This window comes from Apium graveolens, chromosome 5 (assembly GCF_009905375.1).
Source record: "Apium graveolens cultivar Ventura chromosome 5, ASM990537v1, whole genome shotgun sequence".
Taxonomy (NCBI): Eukaryota; Viridiplantae; Streptophyta; class Magnoliopsida; order Apiales; family Apiaceae; genus Apium; species Apium graveolens.
In genome coordinates, this window is record NC_133651.1 from 266,294,116 (window position 1) to 266,305,324 (window position 11,209).

Sequence of the window (11,209 nt, forward strand, 5' to 3'; positions counted from 1 at the left end):
TTCTGCTCCTAACTTTCCACATCCAATGCCAAGCACTCCCCTAGGCTTATTCTTAATGAAATCTCCCCATAAACGCAAGTTATACCCTGAAATGTACAAACACTAGAAAAACGCATCAAATACACAAAATACTTGATTTCAAGACATCAATTCAAGTCATAATAAGACGTTCTAAGTGGTATAAAATGTCACTTATCAATGTGGTTTTTTGGTTAGCTAGAGTATGGTCTGGGCATGTTGGGCTTTGTGTATTGGGATGGATATATTTTGGGCTTTTATTTGGTTTTTGCTAGCATCCCTTGCTTGGGCTTGTTAGTTGGTTTTGTTTCCTTGATTTTTTTTCTTTTATTTTATTTTGATCCGTTTCTTTATTTCTTTTGGTGATGTGTTTCATAAATTTTTTTGAAAAGGATCACCCCATGTACATTCTTATCTCTTTAGATTAATATGAAACTTGACCTTATTTACCCAAAAAAAGGAAGGTGGAAGGATAGAAAAGTGAAAACGGAGCGGCTAGAACCTTAGATACGAGAGTCGACTCTCCCGTAACCCTTATAATTTATTTTTCCGACAAAAAAAATGTTGATTTAAAACGGTATGAAGTTTTCATTTGGATGGGCCGAAACCAAGACGGATTTGGGTCGGGTTAAATAGTTTGGAATGGATGATCATGCCTATTCGGGGAGCAGTTATATATTATGGGTCTTCCTCTACCTCTATTCCGAAATCAAAAAAATTAGAAGTGGAACAGGATAAGTCATACCAACTCATCAGAGTGGTAGAAGCAGGTGAAAAGGTGATTTGGCTACTTACAGACCTTGCAGTACAACCAGTAATTGCATTAACAATAAGCAACCCATTTCATATATACACTCTATTTGTTTGTGTATAGGGAAGAAATGGAGGCGAGTTTGTGTTTAAATGCAGTGTTTAGAGTAGCCAACTCAAAGTGTTGTAGCAATGAAGAAAATAGGTTGATGAGGCACTCATTAATTTGTACTAGAATGGGATATGCAAATAATCAAAAGCAGAAACAAGGAAAACGAGTGAAAATGGTGGTAAAAGCCAAGGGAAAGAAATCAGGAGGAATGCAATCTCGTCAAAATAAAAGGCCATCTCTTCCTTCAATGCCCAAGATTGAAGAAGATGGTAATCCCCGTTTCGTTATCTTCATTCGCAATGCCAATGTCAGCTCTCTGTCTCTCTCTCTCTCTCTGTCTCTCTCTCTCTGTCTCTCTCTCTCTCTCCCCCCCCCTCTCCCTCTCCCCCTCCCTCTCCCTCTCTCTCTCTCTCTACTATATGTTATGTATGTGTGAAAGATTCAATCTTTATTGTAACATCCCACTTAGCTTATTAAGTTTTTAAGAAGTTCATTTCTCAAATTAGCTAGATATTTTGGATTGGTCTGTGGTGTTTGTTGAATTTGATTCCAATTTGTCATAAACTTAGGTAGAGTCAAGTGAATTTAACTTTAAAGTGATAAGGTATTTATATCAGACGAGTCAAATGGATTCAACATTAAGCATCCATTGTTACTTGGTTAAGTGAAGCATTGTTACTCTCCCTTCGGTGGTTTTGACCGACTATATATATAGTGTCAAGTGATCTTTTAAGTGGAGCATAGCACATATACAAAGTCGAATGAGTAATACTAATGTCCCGGTGTCTAGTGAAACATTAAAATGTTGTTGGCCAATAGCAATTCATACTATATGTTGATTTGGAAGACTTTTTTCCAGTAAACGTGGTTGTAAATTGCGATGGATTTATTTAAGGGTTTGAGTGTTATGGGTTTGTCTTGTAAATATCGACTGAACATCTTGTAGTACTACAGTTCAATTACCAAAGTTTCTTATATTTCCCGCAGTACGTATTTCTCGGGGTTTTGATTTGTAAGGAGGACGTTAATAGAAGGTGTTGGATGCCTCATTAATAGGTAACTTTTTGTTTTGTGTACGATTCTGACCAAGTAGAAGAAGCTTATGTTAAGCTGCTACTCAAGGCTGCTGGTAGAGTGCTTTTCACCAGAAGAGAGCTGTTTCTCCTAGCTCATCTGTTGGTGAAGAAGTCAGCAGAACTTGAGTTATTTTGCAACTTTCGCATACATGAAAGAATAGATCCCGGTCTACACTTCCATGTAGAGTGATATGCTAATAGAACCGACTTATAAGTTGCATTAAGCAGTCGACTTCAAGCAGGTTGACTGACGTGACACTTTGTCAGGTCAAGCACTCGACCTTGAGGTGGGTAGATGACACTACATTTGGGATAGTTGAGATGAGGGATTCACTTGGGAGAAGTTAAGTGATTGAGCATATGTCTTAGTAGCTTATGAAAGCTGAAGACACGTGACAAAGAATATAGATCAATAGATGCAAAGAATGTGATGCTTAGCTATTTATCACTTGGTGAAATTAAATTTGTAGGCTAGTCGTAGTCATGTTGGATTACACATTTTCCGGTACTTTTTTAATGTGTCAAGTGCAAGAAAGGATTTTTTATGTTAGGTAACACTTTTAGTAACACTCCATGTTAAGTCGATGTGGGAGAATGATGATCAGGTTAGGTAAATAACACGATTATTTGCAAGAACTTTATGGTGCAGGCAAATATATTATATCAGGTACTCTCGTGGTTGCACAATGATGTGTTGCATGAGTTGAAAACTTTGTATAGTGCCCCTGGTGACACTCTAAAATGAGTTTAGAGGTCCAGAGTTTAAATGTGTAGAGCACTTAATATATAACATAAAGTTGAATTTGAGCGTGGCTTTATTATACTAGTATTAGCGTTTGTCCATTTAAACAACACGTGATGAGTGAGTTATTTTTCAGCACATATACCATGCTCCATGGTGCATACAATTAGTTTTATCCTTCAATCAAGTATTGTACAAGAAGTGCTTGGCGCTATATGAAGTGCTTAGCGCTAAGTCTCACACAAATGTCTAGTGAAGTGCTTCGAGTTGTGTTTGACAAAATCATTAAACCAAATATTTTAACATGTCACACGACATAATTATGTCAAACACCGAGCAGAGTGTGTATATTTAACCAGTTGCAGGTGCATAGATGCTTGCTTCTTATAGGATGCCAAGTGCCTAGTAAAATTAGATCTTTGTAGTGTTCTATTAATTTGAACAGTTTAATTCTGCAAACAGTTTATGTCATGATGGTTGAGGTAATGAGTTTAATGTTTATGATTATAATACTATCATAAGTTGATTTCACGTGTTTGTGTGTGTTACCAGAAGATATTCATCAAGATCTATGCAAATTTATTTGTCAAATGAGTAATGGGGCATGGTCTACTTGTTATATCGACCAATCATTTGATTTACTCTTTCCCCTAGCTCAAATATCGGCTAGGTATTGAACGAGGCTTGGGGTCATGCTAGTAGATATTGTCGATATGGAAAACGACTCTTGCGGAGTGCTAGTTGACGCAGTCTTAGTCGTGTAGACCTGCATGTTTGGATAGACAATCACACTTATTTGTATCAGACCGCGGTTGACTGTCGAAGTATAACTTGCCGCACAACCAAGTACCATAAGGTTGATCCGGATGTTAAGATTAAGCATTGATCTGAACTGGAATATGACCCATACTGTATATATGTATTGTATAAATGTGGTATGCTGTTTTGAAATGGCTCTGAGCTTACTATAAATTGTTTATTTGTGGGCAGGTGTATCTATGGTACCCATTAAGCATTGTGGCCGGTGGAACTACGGAAAAAATCATTGTTTCAGCAAAAGATACTTTTGTGGGAAAATTTATTTACAAGGACACCCTAGCTAGGAATCTTGGAGCTGTTATATACAAGGTATGTTCTGCATCAATGATTTATTAATATTACGCTATTTTATGTGGTAGATATAAATATTTCACCAAGTCATGTCATTGATGGTATAAGATCACATGACTGATGCCATAAAATCACATCCTGGCGATTTATTTAGAAAATGCATGAAGTGAATGCAAGGGGGAAGTCAATCAGGATCCATACTGAGTTTGTATGATCCTAGATGTACATTAAAACCGCAATATAACTTCACATCCATGATACGGAATATTTCAGGAATATCTAGATCGAGAATTTGGCAAAAGGGAGAGAGAAAGAGAACGGCTTAGCAACTTATATTCAATGTATGAGCTTCATGTTTACATGGTTACTATCCACTACTTCTAGCAATTTCATTCCAACATGTAAACATAACCATTACAATTTTTTTGAAAAAAATTAAGTATTCAGTTACTAAATAGCTAAAGATTTGGGGAACAAAGCTGTAGTGAAGCCAGCTCGCACTAATACCTAATTAATCGGGTTTGTGTAGAGCTATGAAAAGTAATTTGACATTTAAGCATTTTCTGCAATGCTTTAGTGCATTAATTGCTAAAGATCTCCACCCATCCTTTTCCTGTGTAAAGATTACTATTAATAATCTTAGTTGCACCAACACTCTTTTGACAAGACAACTCAGATTTCGGTAGCATATTTTAGCAAGGTTTTGTACTAGTCTTAACTATACTGTGTTAAAATGTTATTATTTCTAGATATGATTCAAATTGACGTGGTACTATTTACGTTTTGTTTTTGAATTTGTTTTCCGTGCTTGTGATCTTGCTACTTGTAAGCATAAACCAATTGTACCAAATAGAAGTTTCTGATTAAAAGCTTTTTGTTAATCGCTGTACCAGTATTACTACTTGCTACATATTTAATGTTGTTTTGGTCATTTGGGTTTTTCACAATTGACATCAGGATGAGAAAGAGATACAGAAGACAGCAATCAAACAGCATCGTGTGTTACGGTCAGCTACAGAGTTCAGATATGGCTACAAAATTGTCGTAACCACCAAACTTTTTCTTATATGCCATTCCTTTACTAACCCCACACTATATATTTAATATATGGCATAAGAAAGAGCAGATCTTGGTCCTGATTAATGGTCCTGATAATGCAGGAAAATGGTGATATGAAAGCTGCAATTTCCACAAATGATGTTGTTGAGGTGAGCATTGCAATTGTCTCTGTTTAAATTTATTACATGAAATACATAAATACAAATCTTTTTTAAATCTGTCATAAACACTGAATAACCTTCATATTGGTGATCAGCTTGCGCCAATTTGGTCCTTTTCGATAGGCTAATATATTTATCAGAACAAATGACATAGTCACTCTAGTATTTCAGGTCACTATAACTTGGTCCTCAGTATAAAGTTAATCTGTCTATGAGCAGAACATGGATTAATCTACTCTGTAAATATTTAGTATTGGTTTCAAAATAGTATGAATCAAGATTTGCACTGTCTAAATAGGTACTTATCAAACTGGTTATCTTCTTGTGGATTTTATTAGGGCACTACTGTAAGATGCTGACATATCTATTGTGTTGAGAAAGCTAAAACTCATAAGGCTCAAGTCGGAAAAAATAAAATAAACCATATCACTACATGGAATCTGTTGTGTCGGCTTTTATATTGAACTTTTCAAATTCCTGTGTTTATCAGCTCCCAAGGCGAGAGGAGCTCAAAACTGTGGTTGATAAAGTAAAGGATTTCTTCGGGGATGCCAAAGAATCATTTGGGAAGCTTACATCGATAGAGACACCATCGTCTACGGAAGCAGAAGATAAATTCTAGTGAGTAAAGAACAGATTTTTCACAATTGTACGGAAGCACCATTTTTATAATAAAATGATGAAATCAATGAAGAAAGATGTCTGTTTCGTCTCCCATGTGAATCATTTTTTCTTTTCCAGGTTCAACAGCAAAAGGAGAACTGAGGCCACTTGCTGCACTTGTTTTCTAACCAAGGTTGCGTCTGCTTCAGGGAAACTTCATGTACTATATATTGCCACTTACCAACAAATAGTCGATGACTCGATGTTTTGTACAAAGTGCCGCCCCTATTCACCAAGCGATGCCTAAAGCTAGTGTTAGCTCCAAGGTTTTGGATATCAATGTGCAATGACAGAGTTTGTTGTGTTTTTGTGACATGTCACTGTGATTTTGATCAGTGATGCAATTTTTATTTATTTTGATTGTGATTATTTTGTTATCGGAAATCTGTATCTTGGTTCCTCTCTTGATGGAGTATATATTTGTGACAGCTTTCTGATTGTTATCGCTTGTCCATTATGTGAAAAGTTCATAATAGAGTTCAAATTTTCATTGTTTTAGATTTGCTATTCATACCAACTAGAGCCCGGTGGCTTTACTAAAATCTTTTATGTCTTGCCCCGTTTAGAAACCTGATTTTCATTGAAATTCTGGATTTAATCAAATAACATTGTGAGAATTTGGATTTAAATTTGATTTGAAATTCAAGACATTCAAATATTAGTATAAGTATGAGAATTCAAATCATGTCATTTGAAATGAAATACAAGTTTCAAAACAGAATCATGTAAAGGATTAAAGTCTACTCAAAGACAAAGTCGTTACTTGTTCTAAAGACAGGAAGTATCATGTTAATAAACACCAGTTTCATATCACATTGAAAATGCCTGCACGCAGATGAAAAGATACAGTGCCTGTCTTTGAGACAGTGCAACAAATGATGGACACAATGGACAGAATGATGTGCCATGAGTTGGAACACAATTTCCGGTGGTGACGATCACCTTCAGTGTGAGTTTATTATAGCCATAGCACAGTCATTACATTTAGGGCTATCACATTTATCAAAAGGATTAATACAAATTCGACGTAAACATATAGACTAGTTTACTTCATTCAAAACTAAGCAGAGTGAACCCCTCAAAAAACAGGGTAAAGGAAATTGTTTAGGGTTTGCTGCAATTAGCAGACCCTTTTCTTGTGAAATACTGAAATTTTTTCTACTTGTATAATGTGGACAGTGCGTTTTACCAAGTTGCAATGCCATTGTACATTAGTTTTCACCTTACAAGACAACCTTTGTTTTGCATTATACAAATCATAGCAGGGACAATACATATCTGTAGAATGCTGTCCATATAATTACTACATAATATGAGTCTATTTGTTACATGAACATCAATCCATCATACAAGTTAGGTGAATAATCAGTAAACAGCTCTAAGTTGCTGCTGTCTGAAAATTCTTTGTTCGGGAGTTCTGGAAGCAAGCCAGTGCCATTTGAACATGTTAAATGCGTCAGAGAATTGAGATCACTGGGTAATATATGTTCTACCAACTGATTTTTAATGCTTCGAGTACTTATGGTGTTGGGCTCAGAATACAAATAAGTACTTATGCCACTATCGGACTGGACAGGGCACAACTCATATACAACTCCTTCTGGAGTTTGTTTTGGAATATCTTGGTTACTGAAGGAGGCTTTGATTTCAAGATTCTCTATTTCCCTAATAGGTGCTTGATGTATACTGGGAACAAACTGCAGAGTATTCGAGAAGATTTGATTTTGAACATCAGGATACGGGAGATGACCGTAGTCAATTATCATTTCATGCTGAGGCCTGCATTCCTGTTTAATCTCCGTTCCTGGTACATTTCTGCTCCAGGAACATGGAGACGGGATGAAAGGACAAAATGCTTCTTCTCTATAGTTTACAGCTGTTGCTCCGGAATTATGAATGAGATTCATCTCTGAGGTGCTAGTTTTTTTATTTTCACAATTATCTTCGATTAAAGTGAACATGGGAAAGGAGATGATACCTCCACTTTCAGCTTCATAGTTGTTGGGATAGGTTTTCTGGATGACAGTGCAGCCAGAAATTCGGTGCGTGCAACTATCTGCATCATTTTTCTTTAAACTGATATAGTGAGAGCCAGCATTAGCAACTTGTTCTTTTAAAGATGGATCTGAATGTTTTATTCCACTGAAACAAGTCTCCAGATCATCTTCTTTGTGCAATCTACTTAGATAGAGACGGTATTTCTGTATCACAAAAATTAAAAGAAGAAAAATAAACAGATTTGAAAGATAGATGACAAGAAGCCTGTTTGAAAAACTTTGGTGCAGAGTATGTATTGTATTAAAATGGAAATACAACTAGTCATAATTTAAAACTTACCTGCAAGTGACTGGCAACATTTTCCCTTGTCAACCATGGGACATTCATCATATCAAGTATCTTCTTGGGGCCAATTTCTGCCAAAACAAGGTATAAGAAACTCAGAATGCGTCTACATAATGGCACCCTGGACAGATATAAACCAGATAAAACAGATGCAGTAGCATTAGCATTAGCATTAGCATTAGCAGCACCAGAATCAACAAATTTAGTTGGAGTGCTTACTATCAAGCCCAATGTGATTCACCGTTTTAACAAATTTCCGGTGAAGTTGTACGGTCCAAACTACTCTACTTTTCTTCACAGAAGAAAGGTCAACAAATTCCTTGTCACTGTACTTGCTTTCAAAGCCCTTTCTTTTCTTTCCGAAATTCATATCCCTAGCACAAAAGAGATATCCATCATCAGATTGATCTGGAATTCCACTTCTTGCCACCTGAATTTTTTCCATGCCTTTAAGACCTTCAATATCTCTCAGCTCATTTTTCTTCTTTCTAACTACATGCTGCCATATATTTCTCAGTTCTTTCATTCTTATAGGCTTCAAAAGATAATCGCATGCTCCATGTTGAATGCCTTTCATAACTCGACTTGTTTCTCCATCAACAGACATCACTGCATGTATAGGCTGATTATTAAAAAAGGGTTCTGCAACTCCTAAAATCATGAGCCATGTTTACCATAAGGTGCACTGCGTATTTATACCAATGTACATTAGAAACATTTATATTTCATGTCCAAAACTGGTACATATCCTATTATTGTTCACAGAGTGGAGGGGCTATATTTTATTTTTAATCAAAACTTAAATACTTGATTTTAAATATATCTGGCTGAAAACTTACTTATGACAGGAAGATCCATCTCAAGGCCAACGTACTCGAGCAGTTTAAAACCATCCATATCAGGCATGTTAACATCACTGATTACAATGTCAAAACCATCTTTTCTTTTGCGGAGTATTTCCAGAGCTTCTCTTGCTAGGCAACATGTTGTCACTGAAACATACAGAAGTGAAATGGCACAAAAAATTATACATATAGCAGCACTGCAGCAGCGCTGTTCCAGTTGTGATCTGCATTTCATCATTTGAACCAATAACTTTTGACAGAATTTCATTTACACAAACACTTTTACTTTTATTTCATCTTTCCTAGGAAATGTTTGCTTTCTATACGAAGTCATCAAACCCATGACTCCTATACCTTAATATGAAGTTGATAGTTTTATTAACTAATACAAGAAAAAAACTAAATACAAAATGGCTAAAGTCAGGCTACCGGATCTCTTCTACTACTAGTCACACCATATTAAGTGCAAACTCTGTAGTTTAATCACAAGATATAAACTTTAAAACCGTATATCAAACCAGTGAGGCATATTACTTTAAAGAATATATATGGCTCCTATATCATATATGTTTATGAAAAGGACCTTGATAGAAACACTTCTTGAGCATCTTTTCAATGATTTTTAACCAAGTAAGATCATCATCCACCACCAGAACACGAAGGCCATGCGGAAATGTGTCAGCTGTTCTTGGATAGGAGAAATCATTCCTGTAGCTACTATTCATCATGCTAACAATGCAAAAAAAATCCTACAAAATAGTAAAATATATAGGGCCGGATTATTGATCAGAGTGTAGGAATGGAGAGATAGAGACTGCAGATACAAGTGTTAGTAGTTGTATAATGTAACTGATTTGTGGGGTTTAAGAGTTGCAGACTAACAAAAAGTTGTTAACGGTATCACAGTTCCCTCGATCATATGACATCTGTTTATTTGAATTAGAAACTCCGCCATGATTAATTTTTTCAGTGTTTCAATTTATTAAGGAACTACTGAATTAAAAATATTATTTGTCACTAGTAAGTTCCCTCGAAGAACAATAATTTGAGCATAAACTTTGTTAGTGCAGAATTTCATTACACAAGTACATATGTTATGATATTACACTACTTTCCTCGGTGTAAAGGTATTTGCAAAGTAAAAACTATTTCTAAGAGAGGCTTAAACTTTAAAACTATAGGATTAAGAAATTAAAAGTACTACTTTGGAGAGTGGGGTTAAGAAGTGTGATTCAACTAAAGAAACTCAATGGCCCCAAAAAGGACTGTCCACTAACATTTAGTCCCTTTTGACATGAAAATTGTGTTATTGAACAGGTTTTCATCAGCTCAACATGTTCTTAAAATTTATGATTTTCAGAGAATCAGATTTGTACATCTGATCCGTTAAGCTAAGGAGGTTTGCGTACATCTTACCCTCTCACACCCTACTTTTGAGTGACTTTGGTTTAGGTTTGTCAGCTCATGTAATTTATATATAGAAGGAAGGATGGAATGAAAAGCATGAGCTGTGACTGTAAGAGACTGGTTAGTTTGAAATATGGATTTCATGTAATTTGTTAAGTGGGATGCTCTTTACATTATTTAAATCAGTAGTTAAGATTTTAATTCTTTTTATCCTTTCTTTAACTTTGGTTAGAACCATGTGAAAACTTAGTTATGGAACAGGAAGTAAGAGAAGGCCAGATACATTCATAATAATTCAACCAATAACTTAACACACTATCTAGATTCTTCTTCTTTCATTGTGTATAGGCTCTAACCCCCTAACTTGTATATAATGACGAAGATGCTTTAAGCAATAGCTTGCTCATTATATACCAGTTATATGCCAATAGTCTTTAAAGTATCAAACTGAATTAGTTGGAGGAGAAGACATTGCTCAAGTATCATTCCCTTTTTTTTTTCCTTGTATTATTACCCCAACTTTTAGGCTTTAGTGAAAGAATCATGCATGGAATGATTCTGCTTATAAAAAAACAGTATAAAATGCCCAATGAGAGTTGTGGATGGTGAATTATTGGCTTGCTGATGACTACTCCATTAAAGCTAATTTTCAAAATCCTTTTATCGACGGGGTGACAGACATCATAGACATTCATGCATGAATATTTAGGAAACGCATTACTTTAGTTTACACACGCAGTTGCTGCTCATCTTAACACAAGCCTGGTATAAAAGAAGCTTCATAACTCTCTCATCTGATTCTGACAATGTACCTGAAAAACAATTATTGTCCGGAAACAATGACCGTTAAGCACCTTTTATATAAAAATAAGCAATAGAGATGATGATAATCAAGCTACTAGTACAAACTATGATGATAGTCT

General features: G+C 35.6%; 2 protein-coding genes across 5 annotated transcripts; one reads left to right on the forward strand and one right to left on the reverse strand.

Annotated features, from left to right (window-relative positions):
- Window positions 1-687: 687 nt before the first annotated feature.
- LOC141725153 (protein HHL1, chloroplastic-like) lies at window positions 688-6,132 on the forward strand. 3 transcript variants are annotated; one of them, XM_074527590.1, is made up of 7 exons: window positions 688-796; window positions 893-1,187; window positions 3,689-3,826; window positions 4,766-4,852; window positions 4,969-5,016; window positions 5,519-5,649; window positions 5,770-6,132. In XM_074527590.1, coding segments are annotated over exons 2-7 (693 nt in total). In that variant the 5' UTR covers window positions 688-796; window positions 893-899; the 3' UTR covers window positions 5,771-6,132. The 3 variants fall into 3 exon arrangements, with proteins under 3 accessions (XP_074383691.1, XP_074383692.1, XP_074383690.1); XM_074527591.1 differs by having other exon boundaries at window positions 731-1,187; window positions 5,519-5,677; XM_074527589.1 differs by having other exon boundaries at window positions 732-1,187.
- Window positions 6,133-6,868: 736 nt separating this feature from the next.
- Window positions 6,869-10,049, reverse strand: LOC141661732 (two-component response regulator ORR26-like). 2 transcript variants are annotated; one of them, XM_074468730.1, is made up of 6 exons: window positions 9,762-10,049; window positions 9,463-9,628; window positions 8,874-9,026; window positions 8,254-8,643; window positions 8,029-8,105; window positions 6,869-7,892 (listed from the first exon to the last, which is right to left on the reverse strand). In XM_074468730.1, exons 2-6 carry the CDS (start codon window positions 9,605-9,607, stop codon window positions 7,017-7,019), a joined length of 1,641 nt encoding a protein of 546 aa, XP_074324831.1. In that variant the 5' UTR covers window positions 9,608-9,628; window positions 9,762-10,049; the 3' UTR covers window positions 6,869-7,016. The 2 variants fall into 2 exon arrangements, with proteins under 2 accessions (XP_074324831.1, XP_074324830.1); XM_074468729.1 differs by having other exon boundaries at window positions 9,463-10,049.
- Between the last annotated feature and the right edge of the window lie 1,160 nt (window positions 10,050-11,209).

Coding starts and splice junctions, on each gene's coding strand:
- LOC141725153 (XM_074527590.1), top strand. CDS start 900: ATGGAGGCGAGTTTGTGTTTAAATGCAGTGTTTAGAGTAGCCAACTCA. Junction 1,188..3,688: donor TCTTCATTCGCAATGCCAAT/GTCAGCTCTCTG, acceptor ATTTGTGGGCAG/GTGTATCTATGGTACCCATT. Junction 3,827..4,765: donor TTGGAGCTGTTATATACAAG/GTATGTTCTGCA, acceptor AATTGACATCAG/GATGAGAAAGAGATACAGAA.
- LOC141661732 (XM_074468730.1), bottom strand. CDS start 9,607: ATGATGAATAGTAGCTACAGGAATGATTTCTCCTATCCAAGAACAGCT. Junction 9,027..9,462: donor CAAGAAGTGTTTCTATCAAG/GTCCTTTTCATA, acceptor TGTATGTTTCAG/TGACAACATGTTGCCTAGCA. Junction 8,106..8,253: donor GAATCACATTGGGCTTGATA/GTAAGCACTCCA, acceptor TTGTTTTGGCAG/AAATTGGCCCCAAGAAGATA.